Genomic DNA, 16,010 nt, shown 5'->3' with positions numbered 1-16,010 from the left:
TAATATCATTTGATGTTTTCATTCTAAAATTCATTTTTTGATGTTGGTGATCTGGAAATATTTATAGTCCTCAATTTATTGAAACTGTTAAAAATGGAGGGCATTCTTCTCCTGGCACTGGGGATAGCCGTATAGTTATCCCTAAAAGTGCTTGCTGATTGTTGCGTTCTAATCACGGGGCTCTAAGATGCTCTGTTAGAATGGAGCAGTGATCGTGCATGTTCACCGCTGATCGATGCCAACTGGTCACTTCACAACCTCAGTTCTTAAGTTGGAACAACCCCTTTAATAACAGAACTGTGTGTCACATAAAATAGTGCAAAATTTGATTGGGCAGACAAACAACTAAAATGTTATAGCTGTTAAACTCTGTACCTGGTCTTTTAGGAATAAAATACTCTGATCCTTAAGGAATTACGATTGCTGAAGTATCTTGCAGGGCTGATGCTGATTCTGTATTTACCAGGACTTCTTGGTATGGTGGCCCATATGATGTACATGACCGTTTTTCAGGTGACTGTAAACCTTGGACCAAAGGACTGGAGACCACAGACTTGGTATTATGGTTGGTCTTTTGGGTAAGTTAATAATATGGATATTAATTTATAAGATAACTGCACATTTTAACCTCTTGGCAACATCCACCATGCATGTACAGCGGCTGTGCATAGTAAGTGTAACGAGCAGGCTCATGAGCTGAATCCACTTCATAGGAGGCTGATAACTATACAATAAACTGCAATAATACAGTATTGTGGTGTCTTGTATAGGCAATCAAGCAATCACAGGTTCAAGTCCAGTATGGGGACTAATGAAAATGTAAAAAACATATAAAATGATATATAAAAGTTGAAATCTAAATTTTAGATATAAAATCTAAAAGATAAAAAGAATTAACATAATTGATATCAACGCATTGTCCAAGCTAAAGAAATATAAAAATATTTATCCTATACGGTGAACAGCAAAACAGTATTGTGACAGATTGTACAGGGGAAGGGGTGTGTCGACTTCACTCACCTCTGGGGAGGGGAGAGAATGACCCAGCAGAGATCGACTCTCTGGCGCCACCACTTTTCACAGGTCAATCAGGGAACTGCACCGAGGGCAAATAGTCGCCAGAAAGGCTTCCCTTATAGGTATGAGTTATTGAGGTGCTCCCAGCAGGGGGGATATACAGGTGCATCTCACAAAATTAGAATATCAAAAAGTTAGTTTATTTTAGTTCTTCAATGCAAAAAGTGAAACTCATATATTAGATAGTCATTACAAACAGAGTGATCTATTTCATGTGTTTATTTCTGTAAATGTTGATGATATAGCTTACAGCCAATGAAAACCCAAAAGTCATTATCTCAGTAAATTAGAATACTTTATAACACCAGCTTGAAAAAATTATTTTAAAATCCAAAATGTTGGCCTACTGAAATGTATGTTCAGTAAATGCACTCAATATTTGGTCGGGGCTCCTTTTGCATCAATTACTGCATCAATGCATACGGCATGGAGGCGATCAGCCTGCGGCACTGGTGTTATGGAAGCCCAGGTTGCTTTGATAGCAGCCTTCACCTCGTCAGCATTGTGGGGTCTGGTATCTCTCATCTTCCTCTTGACAATACCCCATAGATTCTCTACAGGGTTAAGGTCAGGAGAGATTGCTGGCCAATCAAGCACAATGATACTGTTGTTTGTAAACCAGTTATTGGTACTTTTGGCAGTGTGGACAAGTGTCACGTCCTGCTGGAGAATGAAATTTCCATCTCCAAAAAGCTTGTCGGCAGAGGGAAGCATGAAGTGCTCTAAAATTTCCTGGTAGAAGGCTGCACTGACTTTAGTCTTGATAAAACACAGTGGGCCTACACCAGCAGATGACATGACTCTCCAAACCATCACTGATTGTGGAAACCTCACACTAGACCTTGGAAATCAAGGTCCCAGAACCTGGAGGAAGAGTGGAGAGACAGACAATCCAAGCTGCTTGAGGTCTTGTGTGACGTTTCACTTTTTGTATTGAAGAACTGAAATAAATTAACTTTTTCATGATATTCTAACTTTGTGAGATGCACCTGTATATCACCAGTCCAGGCTGGAGATATATATATATAAACCTCCCAGCCGTCACTGTCAGTTCCTCACTAGCACAGTATGGTATGCTGCCACCAGTTCCTCATTAGATATAACCTCGTCCGACACCAGGCTTACACCATGTTCCAAATTATCATGCAAATGACATTTTTCTCGGAGTTTCCTAAATGGTCAGTGCAAATGACAGTCAGTCTAATAAGTCATCACCCGTTAGAGTATACATTGAATTTTATAGAAGAAACCTCCCAACGATAACAGTATAATCTCCAAAATGAATGAAAACTCAAAATGCACTGTTCCAAATTATTAGGCACAGTAGAATTTCTAAACATTTGATATGTTTTAAAGCACTGAAAATGCTCATTTGTGGAATTTGCAGCTTTAGGAGGTCACATTCACTGAATAAAAAAGATATATAACCCCAAAATATCCTAACAGACCATGTTACGTGTTAACATAGGAACCCTTCTTTGATATCACCTTCACAATTCTTGCATGCATTGAACTTGTGAGTTTTTGGAGAGTTTCTGCTTGTATTTCTTTGCATGAAGTCAGAATAGCCTCCCAGAGCTGCTGTTTTGATGCAAACTGCCTCCCACCCTCATAGATCTTTTGCTTGATGATACTCCAAAGGTTCTCTGTTGTGAATTCCGCTCTTGGGCTCCCTCCAGTGGTTGTAAGTGGCACTTTTGCGAGTTCTGCTCTTGGGCTCCCTCCGGTGGTTTTAAGTGGTACTGCTGCTCCTTGGATTTAGTAGTCAGCAGCTGCTTCCACTGATTGTCTTTCTGGCTCGGCTATTTAGCCTGGTTCTATCCTTCAGCCTGTGCCAGTTGTCAATGGTTCCTGGTTGGATTCACATCTCTGCTTGGATTTCCCTGATATTCTGACCAGTTCAGCAAAGATAAGTCCTTGCTTTGTTCTTTTGCAGTCCACTTGTTGTGGACTTAATCTTTCTGCACTTTCTATGTTTTTCCTAGTCCAGCTTGTCAGTATGGATTTATTCAGTTAAGCTGGAAGCTCTGGGAAGCAGATTTACCCTCCACACCTTTAGTCAGGTGTGGAGATTTTTGTAAACTCTGTGGTGGATTTTTCTAGTTTTTAATACTGACCGCACAGTATTCTTTCCTGTTCTATTTATCTAGTTAGACTGGCCTCCTTTGCTACATCCTGGTTTCATTCTGCGTATGTCATTTCCCTCTCCACTCACAGTCAATATTTGTGGGGGACTGTCCTATCCTTTGGGGATTTTCTCTGAGGCAAGATAGCTTTCCTGTTTCTATCTTTAGGGGTAGTTAGTCCTCCGGCTGTGACGAGGTGTCTAGGGAGTGACAGGAACATCCCACGGCTACTTCTAGTGTTGTGTTTAGCTCAGGAACTGCGGTCAGTACAGGTACCACCTCCTCCAGAGCACGTCCCATGTTGCTCCTAAACCACCAGATCATAATAGTACAACTGGCCAAAAATGAATTAAATGCATCTCAAAAGAAGGAAAAGGAAGTTCTGAGCCATTTTTTTTTCTGCAGTCTGTTTTGTCTTTTTTTTCCTCTTAAAGGGAACCTGTCACCTGAATTTGGCGAGACCAGTTTTGGGTCATATGGGCGGGGTTTTCTGGTGTTTGATTCACCCTTTCCTTACCCGCTGGCTGCATGCTGGCCGCAATATTGGATTGAAGTTCATTCTCTGTCCTCCGGAGTACACGCCTGCGCAAGGCAATATTGCTTGTACTCCAGAGGACAGAGAATGAACTTCAATCCAATATTGCGGCCAGCATGCAGCCAGCGGGTAAGGAAAGGGTGAATCAAACACCAGAAAACCCCGCCCATATGACCCAAAACTGGTCCCGCCAAATTCAGGTGACAGGTTCCCTTTAATCTCTGGGTGGTTCAGGATTTTGGCGCTGGCATGGATGTTCAGGGTTTGTTTTCTCGTGTGGATCAACTTGCTGCAAGAGTACAGAGTATCCAAGATTATGTTGTCCAGACTCCGGCTTTAGAGCCTAGAATTCCAACCCCTGATTTGTTTTTTGGGGACAGATCCAAGTTTTTGAACTTTAAAAATAACTGCAAATTGTTTTTTGCCTTGAAACCCCGTTCCTCTGGTGATTCCATTCAGCAGGTTAAAATTGTCATCTCTCTGCTGTGTGGTGACCCTCAGGACTGGGCATTCTCCCTTGAATCAGGGGATCCGGCATTGCTTAATGTAGACGCATTTTTTCAAGCGCTCGGATTATTGTATGACGAACCTAATTCTGTGGATCATGCAGAAAAGACCTTGTTGGCCCTGTGTCAGGGTCAGGAAGCGGCAGAAGTATACTGCCAGAAATTTAGAAAATGGTCTGTGCTCACTAAATGGAATGAGGAGGCTCTGGCAGCAATTTTCAGAAAGGGTCTTTCTGAAGCCCTTAAAGATGTTATGGTGGAGTTCCCCACGCCTGCTGGTTTGAGCGAATCTATGTCTCTAGCCATTCAGATTGATCGGCGCCTGCGCGAGCGCAAAGTTGTGCACCATATGGCAGTGTCCTCTGAGCAGAGTCCTGAGCCTATGCAATGTGATAGGATTTTGACTACAGCAGAACGGCAGGGATTCAGACGCCAGAATAGGCTGTGTTTTTACTGTGGTAATTCTGCTCATGTTATTTCTGATTGCCCTAAGCGTACTAAGAGGTTCGCTAGGTCTGTTACCATCAGTACTGTACAGCCTAAATTTCTCTTATCTGTGACCTTGATTTGCTCATTATCGTCCTTTTCTGTCATGGCATTTGTGGATTCAGGCGCTGCCCTGAACTTGATGGACTTGGAATTCGCCAGACGCTGTGGTTTTTCCTTGCAGCCTTTGCAGAGCCCTATTCCTTTGAGGGGCATTGATGCTACACCGTTGGCCAAGGATAAACCTCAGTATTGGACACAGCTGACCATGTGCATGGCTCCAGCACATCAGGAAGATTGCCGTTTTCTGGTGTTGCATAATTTGCATGATGTTGTTGTACTGGGTTTTCCATGGTTACAGGGACATAATCCTGTGCTGGATTGGAAATCTATGTCTGTGACTAGTTGGGGTTGTCAAGGGGTACATAGTGACGTTCCTTTGATGTCAATTTCCTCTTCCCCCTCTTCTGAAGTTCCTGAGTTTTTGTCGGATTTCCAGGATGTATTTGATGAGCCCAAGTCCAGTTCCCTTCCTCCACATAGGGACTGTGATTGTGCTATTAACTTGATTCCTGGCTGTAAGTTCCCTAAGGGCCGACTTTTCAATCTGTCTGTGCCAGAGCATGCCGCCATGCGGAGTTATGTTAAGGAGTCTTTAGAGAAGGGGCATATTCGGCCGTCTTCGTCACCATTGGGAGCGGGATTCATTTTTGTTGCCAAGAAGGATGGCTCCTTGAGACCCTGTATTGATTATCGCCTTCTTAATAAGATCACGGTAAAATTCCAATACCCTTTACCTTTGCTATCTGATTTGTTTGCTCGGATCAAGGGGGCTAGTTGGTTTACTAAGATTGACCTTCGAGGGGCATATAATCTTGTTCGTATTAAACAGGGTGACGAATGGAAAACTGCATTTAATATGCCCGAAGGCCATTTTGAATACCTTGTGATGCCTTTCGGGCTCTCTAATGCTCCTTCTGTATTTCAGTCCTTCATGCATGATATTTTCCGCAATTATCTTGATAAATTCATGATTGTGTATTTGGATGATATTTTGATTTTTTCCGATGATTGGGAGTCTCATGTGAAGCAGGTCAGGATGGTATTCCAGATCCTTCGTGATAATGCTTTATTTGTGAAGGGGTCTAAGTGCCTATTTGGAGTTCAGAAGGTCTCTTTTTTGGGTTTTATTTTTTCTCCCTCGTCTATAGAAATGGATCCTGTTAAGGTCCAAGCCATTCATGACTGAATTCAACCCACATCTGTGAAGAGTCTTCAGAAATTTTTGGGCTTTGCTAATTTTTATAGCCGTTTCATTGCCAACTTTTCCAGTGTGGTTAAACCCCTGACCGATTTGACGAAGAAAGGCGCTGATGTGACGAATTGGTCCTCTGTGGCTGTTGAGGCCTTTCAGGAGCTTAAATGCCGATTTACTTCTGCCCCTGTGTTGCGTCAGCTGGATGTTTCTCTTCCTTTTCAAGTTGAGGTTGACGCTTCTGAGATTGGGGCAGGGGCCGTTTTGTCTCAGAGGAGTTCTGATGGTTCTTTGATGAAACCGTGTGCCTTTTTTTCCAGAAAGTTTTCGCCTGCGGAGCGCAATTATGATGTCGGCAATCGGGAGTTGTTGGCCATGAAGTGGGCATTTGAGGAGTGGCGACATTGGCTTGAGGGAGCCAAGCACCGCGTTGTGGTCTTGACCGATCATAAGAATCTGATTTACCTCGAGTCGGCCAAGCGGCTGAACCCTAGACAGGCTCGATGGTCCCTGTTTTTCTCCCGTTTTGATTTTGTGGTCTCGTATCTTCCGGGATTTAAGAATGTTAAGGCTGATGCCCTCTCTAGGAGTTTTTTGCCGAATTCTCCTGGAGTCCTTGAGCCGGTTGGCATTCTTAAGGAAGGGGTGATTCTTTCTGCCATCTCCCCTGATTTACGGCGGGTGCTTCAGGAATTTCAGGCTGATAAACCTGACCGCTGTCCTGTGGGGAAGCTGTTTGTTCCTGATAGATGGACAAGTAAGGTAATTTCTGAGGTTCATTGTTCGGTGTTGGCTGGTCATCCTGGGATTTTTGGTACCAGAGATTTGGTTGCTAGGTCCTTTTGGTGGCCTTCCTTGTCGCGGGATGTGCGTTCTTTTGTGCAGTCCTGTGGGACTTGTGCCCGGGCCAAGCCTTGCTGTTCCCGCGCTAGTGGGTTGCTTTTGCCTTTGCCGGTCCCTGAAAGGCCCTGGACGCATATTTCCATGGATTTTATTTCGGATCTTCCTGTTTCCCAGAAGATGTCTGTTATCTGGGTGGTTTGTGACTGGTTCTCTAAAATGGTCCATTTGGTACCTTTGCCTAAATTGCCTTCCTCCTCTGACTTGGTTCCATTGTTTTTTCAGCATGTGGTTCGTTTGCATGGCATTCCGGAGAATATTGTGTCTGACAGAGGTTCCCAGTTTGTTTCTAGGTTTTGGCGGGCCTTTTGTGCTAGGATGGGCATTGATTTGTCTTTTTCTTCGGCATTTCATCCTCAGACAAATGGCCAAACTGAGCGAACTAATCAGACCTTGGAAACCTATTTGAGATGCTTTGTGTCTGCTGACCAGGATGATTGGGTGGCTTTCTTGCCGTTGGCCGAGTTTGCCCTTAATAATAAGTCCTTGCTTTGTTCTTTTGCAGTCCACTTATTGTGGACTTAATCTTTCTGCACTTTCTATGTTTTTCCTAGTCCAGCTTGTCAGTATGGATTTATTCAGTTAAGCTGGAAGCTCTGGGAAGCAGATTTACTCTCCACACCTTTAGTCAGGTGTGGAGATTTTTGTAAACTCTGTGGTGGATTTTTCTAGTTTTTAATACTGACCGCACAGTATTCTTTCCTGTTCTATTTATCTAGTTAGACTGGCCTCCTTTGCTACATCCTGGTTTCATTCTGCGTATGTCATTTCCCTCTCCACTCACAGTCAATATTTGTGGGGGGCTGTCCTATCCTTTGGGGATTTTCTCTGAGGCAAGATAGCTTTCCTGTTTCTATCTTTAGGGGTAGTTAGTCCTCCGGCTGTGACAAGGTGTCTAGGGAGTGACAGGAACATCCCACGGCTACTTCTAGTGTTGTGTTTAGCTCAGGAACTGCGGTCAGTACAGGTACCACCTCCTCCAGAGCACATCCCATGTTGCTCCTAAACCACCAGATCATAACAGTTCTCTATAGGGTTGATGTGAGGGGAAGATGGTGGCCACATCATGAGTTTATCTCCTTTTATGCCCATAGCAGCCAATGACTCAGAGGTATTCTTTGCAGCATGAGATGGTGCATTGTCATGCCTGAAGATGATTTTGCTCCTTAAGGCACGTTTCTGCTTTTTATACCATGGAAGAAAGTTGTCAGTCAGAAACTCTATATACTTTGCAGAGGTAATTTTCATACCTTCAAGAACCTTAAAGGGCCCTACCAGCTGGTTCCCCATGATTCCGGTCCAAAACATGACTCCTCCACCTCCTTGCTGATGTCGCAGCCTTGTTGGGACATGGTGGCCATCCACCAACCATCCACTACTCCATCCATCTGGACCATCCAGGGTCGCTCAATGCTCATCAGTAAACAAGACTGTTTGAAAATTAGTCTTCATGTATGTCTGGGCCCACTGCAACCATTTCTGCTTGTGAACACTGTTTAGGGGTGGCCGAATAGTAGGTTTATGCACCACAGCAATCCTTTGAAGGATCCTACACCTTGAGGTTCGAGGGACTCCAGAGGCACCAGCAGCTTCAAATATCTGTTTGCTGCTTTGTAATAGTATTGTCACGGGGCAGAAACAGAATAACAGAAGATGAGGAATCTGGGCCCCTGAACTTCCCCTCAGGCTAATGGAAGCCCTGTCTTTCCTTCACTTGGGGGTACCCTTGAAGGTAGGGAGGCCCAAGTCACCGACCTGTCCCTGTCTCCTAATAAACCCTGAACTAAACCCCCACCCCAGGAGCTGAACAGTGTGAACAGCACCACAAAGCAATAAACAGGAATAAACAATATGAGAGTGAGGGGAACATAATACAAAAAGGTGAATGCACGAACTAGAAAGTAACAAAACTCAGAACTTAGCTTGTGCACGCCGCTGCAGACTCCACAAAACAGAAAGCACAGCAACTGAGCTCAAAACACCAGACTTGGCTGACACCAGGGAGCTGCTACTGCGAGGTTGATCTCCAGAAGGACCTGTATAACCAACAGTCAGCTGATGCACCAGGTGACCTTATAAAGGATGGTGGGAGTGGTCACAAACATCAGCTGACCCAGCAGTAATGCAATGCAATAACACCAGTGGCCACCGGGGGGAGAACTGCATTAACCCTCGATGACCAGAAAGGAAAAAAGGTTTAAATCAGATCTGCCACAGATCCAAACATGGATCGTGACAAGTATTTTGGCAGCTGCTCTCTTAATCCAATGAATTTGTCTGGCAGAAACCTTCCTCATTATGCCTTTATCTGCATGAACTCAGTCTGTGCTCTGTTTCAGTCACAAATCTCTTCTCAGTATGATGATCACTCTTAAGTTTTCGTGAAATATCTAATATTTTCACACCTTTTCCAAGGCATTGCACTATTTAACGCTTTTCAGCAGCAGAGATATCCTTTTTATTTCCCATATTGCTTGAAACCTGTGGCCTGCTTTATAATGTGGAACATCATTTTTAAGTCATTTTCCTTTAATTAGAATCACCTGGAAAACTAATTATCACGTATTTAAGATTGATTTCAGTGAACCATTGCGCCATGAGACACAATACCATTCACAAGTTTATTTGAAAAACAAAACAATTAAATCTTTATGACACTTAAATCCAATTTGCATAATAATTTTGAACATGGTGTATATTGGGTCAAAAACCAACTCCAGGTAGAGTATAATATGACCTACCGAGCATGTGGACGTGGGGATTCATGAATTGAGATAAAAGAGCAGCCCAAGGTTAATTTTATAATTAATTGCCAAAAGGTGCACTAGAAAGATACAGGTATATATATATATATATATATATATATATATATATATATATATATATATATATATACAAGAGCAAATATACAAGTATATAGTCAGAAGTGTAGCACAAGGGTAGGATACAGATAGATTACAATTGACGTGTTATGTAGCATGTGACCACTGCTTGGCACTGATGAATCACAGGTCCAAATCTTTGTTACATAATTCTCTGGCCACGTCAGCTAATGGGCCTCCTGCCAGTAGAATGACTAAATTCAAAATGAGGAGCTGCCTATTATCCCCTAGGCTGCTCCCTCCCACATGCTGCACCAACCCCTGGGCTGTGCAGCCTCTCTCCTCCCATGTCTGAATGCATGGTTTTCTGTCCAGAACCATGGATGTCCATAACTTTCCGCCCAAAGCTCTAAATGGGACGGCATTGGTGCCACTGGGATCGGCTGGATTTCATCTGATCAGGGAGACCAAATACAGCTACCGTATTTAATTCCCGGTAGCTATGCTTTATAACTCAATAACACAGAGTTCAAGAGGTGGCTTTGTGGTATGGGCTTGTGGGGAAAGGAATGCAGATTCCGATTATGTGCTTGGCTAGTTTCAGAGATATTGCATTCTTTTATTATAGGTCATTTTCTAGATTCAATATTTCAGAGCCTTGTGCTGGGAACCTGGGACTTGTGGTGCCACAATGTCTGCATGGCAGCCTGATTCAAACAAAGGAAGGCAGTTGGTTGGTAACTGCACAAGAGTTCACACCCCTGTAATAATTGCTGGGGACACAGGGTCTATGCCTTTTGCCCCCCCGGGGAGAGTTTCAAAGGCCTATTTGCTCGAGCTAATTCAAAAGAATTGGTCTGGGATAATGCTGTTAGGTTGAACAATTAATAAAATGTTCACTTAAGTTACCTACTCCTGGCCTAATGGATATTGATCAGGTGCACACTAAAGAAATACACCAGACACACACAGTCAGATGTAACTCTCCTTGATCAATCTATGGCTCAGCTCCAAGGGCTTTATTTAGTCAGAACACAGGTTTATATAACTCCTGTAAGGGGGCCTCGGTTAGCTCTGAATTGGGAGTGATCGGATGTATTCCATTGGTTAGTGGGTTGGGCAATGAGCAAGTCCATGGGCGGATCCATGAGGTCATCAGGGTGGGTTGGTCCATGAGGTAATCAAGGTGGGCGTCACTGTGGGCGGATCCATGAGGTCATCAGGGTGGGCGTCATCTTGGATAGAAGCACATGGTGTGCTGATACAGGAAATGGCAGCCATCTTTAGGGTCTCACTTTGATCTGAGAAAACTTATGTAAGGTTAAACAATACAAGTTATGGGTTGCTTCTCTCAATCTCTTACAACTTGAGCTTAATTAAGTATTTGATCTTATGGCTCTCCTCAACAATGCCAATGGTGGGGGCTGAGTTTGGAGCAAGTATTTTGGGCCAGACTGTACCTGCAAGGGAATTCCATCAGATATCACAATGATATCAATTAGATATAATTTTCCCATATCTCACAAGTATGTGACGAGTCGACTATACCAATTGTTTTTATTATTTTAACAAGCATAATAAAATTAATATTATAAATTTGGTATCACCATAGTAATATTGACTCACAGAAAAAAAAGTTACAAGGTACTTTTTACCAAACAGTGAACATTGTATAATAAGAAAAAATAATATTGACAGAATTGCTGTCATTTTTCAATCACACCTCACTTGGAACTTTTTTCTTGTTTTCTGCACTTTATATAGAAAAATAAGTGGTGTCATTCTAAACTAAAACTCATCTCACAAAAAGAAAGCCCTCACATAGCAGTGTGAACAGAAAAATAAACAAAAAGTTATGGATCTTGGAGGAAGGCTACAAAAAACCTAAAACATAAAAACAAAAATTGCTCAGTCCTTGAGGGTTTAAACAATGCAAAATTAACTGAAAATTAAGGTACTGTAACTTGTACACACTCTGCATAGATAATGTCATGCCAGGCACTATGAGTCGGAACCTGGAATCTCAGGATATTTGTGAAACTCTCCAGTCTCCACAACTAGGGATCACAGACTTGCACCGTGTATCGGGGCTGCATGAAGTGATTCGCTCATCTCTAATCAGTGGGTGCTGCATCTGTCTGATGTGTGAGTGGTGTGTGTGCTGAAAGTGTCTGATATGTGAGCAGTGTGTGCTGAAAGTGTCTGATGTGAGAGCGGTGTGTGTGCTGCATGTGTCTGATGTGTGAGCGGTGTGTATCCTGTATGTGTCTCATGTGTGAGAGGTATGTGTCTGATGTGTGAGTGGTGTGTGTCCTCCATGTGTCTGATGTGTGAGCGGTGTATGTCTTGTATGTGGCTGATGTGTGAGCAGTGTGTGCTGTATATGTCTGATGTGTGAGCGGTGTGTGTCCTGTATGTGTCTGATGTGTGAGCAGTGTGTGTGCTGCAGGTGTCTGATGTGTGAGCGGTGTGTGTCCTGTATATGGCTGATGTGTGAGCAGTGTGTGTGCTGTATGTGTCTGATGTGTGATCGGTGTGTGTGCTGCATGTGTCTGATGTGTGAGCGGTGTGTGTGCTGCATGTGTCTGATGTGTGAGCGGTGTATGTGCTGCATGTGTCTGATGTGTGATCGGTGTGTGTGCTGCATGTGTCTGATGTGTGAGCGGTGTGTGTGCTGCATGTGTCTGATGTGTGAGCGGTGTGTGTCCTGTATGTGTCTCATGTGTGAGCGATGTGTGTCCTGTATGTGGCTGATGTGTGAGCTGTGTGTGCTGTATGTGTGTGCTGTATGTGTCTGATGTGTGAGCGGTGTGTGTCCTGTATGTGTCTGATGTGTGAGCGGTGTGTGTCCTGTATGTGTCTGATGTGTGAGCAGTGTGTGTGCTGCATGTGTCTGATTTGTGAATGATGACTGTACCACTAAATATAGGACCAGAAAGTAGCAGATAAGGAATAATGAGCAATTCTAAATGTGACAATGTTATTATTTAGCCACTACCTGTGCACTGTTACTGCAGCGCCCCAGAGTCCTGGTCGTTGCAGTACTGATGCTCTGCCACTAAGGGGAGTGATGGTACGTCTGATGGCACTAAAGGAGTTCACCTGACCAGGTATCACAGTCACACATTACACTTCACACTCTGGCCACCAGGGGGAGCAAAAGGTTCTATGTATTAGGCCACTCCTCACACTCTGGTAAAACTGGGGGTTGGATATGAAGTTAGAGAGAAGCTGACTGGGTTTTGCCCAGGCAACATCCTGTGAGAGGGAGTTACTGGGAAGATCCGGGGGGGTCTCTGTCAGGGGTGGGATCCTGACAGTGGCCTAGCGAAAAGGACAGATCGTTACAGAGCTGCGCCTGCACCCATTGCGTTGGCATCTTAAGGAAGGACACGAAGCGAGGTTTATTGTGGAGAAGTGAGAAACGAGATCACAGCACAAGGGAGAATAGAACCAGTAGGAGTCGTGCCCTAAGATCATGGCAACATCCTACTGAGGCGCGTAGCCTGTGGCCGGAACGCCGAGGAAGTATTGGGCTCCAAGCATTACTTCAAACAGCGGCAGGACAGTTAATTATAGGTTGGCTGTCTCACCTAAATCACCTAAGCAGACAACGGAGGCAATTGTGGGAGAGGGGCGTCTCTAGGGTCCCTATAAAATAACTCCAGGCCTACCCCGTCATACGGGTGTGTCCTAGCCATATCATCTGGGGGACGGAGATAGAAAGAACATCAGAAACAGACACAGTTGTGAGGACTATCCCGTGGTGCTCAGCAGGGAGGTACTACAACACACAGGCGCTAGAAGGTAGGCACTGATTTCCACCCGCAAAGGGAACTCTGGATGTGCCTTCGGACCGGCCGGTCTCAGCCAGCCCTGTTAGCAGTGCTCTGGATTGCGGATCCCGAAGCCTTCAGTAAAGAGGTAAAGAGACTGCAACCCTGTGTCCTCGTTATTCATCGCACCTTGCACCACGTACCATCACCACACCTTTCATTGGACGCCCCTTAGCAGGGTCATGGACCGGGTCTAGCCACCGTGACAACCCCAGGACCGAGACAGAGAGGCCCGGTACCGAGTACCCCGCGGCCCTGCGTCTGGGGGCGCTCCATTACCATGTTAATATGTCACAAAACCAGAAAGTACAGAAACAGAGGTAGAATTGTGATGCAAGAGGAAAGTGCAAGATCAGTCTGTGGGTCAATAACAGGAGATTCAGTAATAATACTGCAGCTACAAAAATACAGAAGCAAAGCTGGAGCTGACAGCCATGAACTGAATGCTGGAGGTTTAAATAGGAAGGAACCCACGCCTGGCATCAGCAGGGAACTAATGGAAGTTAACCACCTAAGTGACAAAACAGAGGGCAGAAGAACACAAATCTCAGCAGTTTTAGCTGAGCAAAGCTTAAGCTGCCCAGGGGCCTTAATGGCGCAGCTTTAGTAAACATGGCTGACGTGGGCGGAGCATGGTCATACATACAGTATTACAAGCAGTTTAAGTTCTATTGCAGTCATTTAAACTAGAAAAAAAGGTGACAATGCAGGCTTCAGACTTTAAAAGGTTGTGTGTTAGAATGACTGCAAAAAATAGACTGTCAACCAGCTAAATGCAAGCCGATCAGAAGTTGCTTATTGGCACATTTAACCAGGCTGACCGCACTTCTATGCACTTAGACCGATTATATTAATGATTATTGTTCTATCTATATAGTACAGGCTGAACACACTTCTATTCACTTAGACCAATTATATTAATGATTATTGTTCTATCTACATAGTACATCATGTTATCAACAGCACATCATCTGATTACACAGGATGATGTGCTGCCAAAGAATGATTATTTTTAAGCTCACTCATTTTGCTCATTTGTTGGGTGATTGCTTGCTTATTTAGACAGGTTGATGATTGAGAAATTAGTATTTCTAGGACTGTTTGTTTCCCGATTATTGGTCCCTCTAAATACGCACATAATCTGACTACAGGACATAATTATAATTGTTGGCTTGGGTAGGAGGGTCACATCCAATGTCATTGTATTACCTTTAAGAGTATTTTCATTGCTTGCTTGTGTCATTTCTTTATGACTCACACCCATAACAATTTTTAATGATGATTTTCTTGTTTTTCTTTCCAGCCTGGCCTGGCTATCCTTTACACTATGCATGTCAGCCTCTGTTCTTACACTCAACACTTACACTAAAACAATTCTGGAATTTAAGTACAGAAGAAGGATATTTGAGAAGAATGTACGAGAATGCAACCCTTTCCTGGACTCTGAAATGGTGCGTTTTCTTTGGGAGAAGTACATTTTTTCTGTTAGTGGCTCCCTGGAAGACCCATTAAACTGGCACAAGGGAATTGGCAGCCCAGTCTTTGTGGATATTGGCAGCATCACTGATCTACCAGGTGCAGCCAAAGAAGTGGAAAGAAGCATTGAAGTAGAGGATGATGGAGAACAATGTTGACCGAAATACGAAATCAGGTTGCACATGACATACAAGCATAGCCTAATGTAACCTATAATGCTTATCTGCCTCCGTGAATTACATAGCTGTATTGTGATAAATAGAAATTATTTCATATAACACAGAAATATATTGAGAGGCATATACTAGTAATGTCTCCATCCCAGAATTTTTTCCAGATGAATATATTGTTGCAAAGTGATAGAATAACATTATCATCAATGACAGATATAGCATAGGAGAAGTCATGTTGTAAAATACAATTAAAATCTTAATTTTACATTTTAATGTGGTGTTGTGTGGCCTTTTGTATTTAGATCCTTTTTCCCACCAGTAACTTCAATTGGTCTCTCTTTTGCTGCTCCATAGTCCTGTTTGTCTAGCTCATGAGGAAACTGGTACGCCCATGTAGGATTCCCTCCCTTTGATGTTAGCTCCGGCGCTAAGCCCACATCTTTTCCAGCACATGTCAGCTGTTTTGAACAGCTAACATGTGCCTCTAACAGCTGCGGGAGGAATTGAGATCCACCCGCAGCTGCTAACTAGTTAAATGCCGTTGTCAATCTCGGACAGTGGCATTTAACGCACGCTTCCAGTAAGCGCTCTGGAAATCCCGCCCATCAGTGACCCCGTCACATGATTGCGGGTCACTGATTGGTTAGCAAAAGGAAAAAAAAATGTTTTTAAAAATATTTTTAAAAATATAAAAGTTCAAATCACCCCCCTTTCACCCCATTCAAAATAAAACAATAAAAAAACAAAAACAAAATCAAAGATACACATATTTGGTATCGCCACATTCAGAATCACCCGATCTATCAATATAAAAAAAT

At 43.5% G+C, this 16,010-nt stretch overlaps 1 protein-coding gene across 7 annotated transcripts in view; it reads left to right on the top strand.

Moving 5' to 3' along the window:
* The window catches only part of LOC143764740 (germ cell-specific gene 1-like protein), a 156,519-nt gene extending 141,054 nt beyond the window's left edge, over positions 1–15,465 (top strand). For all 7 annotated transcript variants that reach the window (XM_077250652.1, XM_077250649.1, XM_077250651.1 and 4 more), the window contains 2 exons: positions 467–578; positions 14,847–15,465. In XM_077250652.1, coding sequence (XP_077106767.1) covers positions 467–578; positions 14,847–15,177 — 443 coding nt within the window. In that variant the 3' untranslated portion in view covers positions 15,178–15,465. The remainder of the gene's footprint in view (positions 1–466; positions 579–14,846) is intronic.
* Positions 15,466–16,010: the final 545 nt, after the last annotated feature.

Source organism: Ranitomeya variabilis, chromosome 4 (genome assembly GCF_051348905.1).
Source record: "Ranitomeya variabilis isolate aRanVar5 chromosome 4, aRanVar5.hap1, whole genome shotgun sequence".
Classification (NCBI taxonomy): Eukaryota; Metazoa; Chordata; class Amphibia; order Anura; family Dendrobatidae; genus Ranitomeya; species Ranitomeya variabilis.
This window is presented reverse-complemented; position numbering and strand designations above follow the sequence as displayed.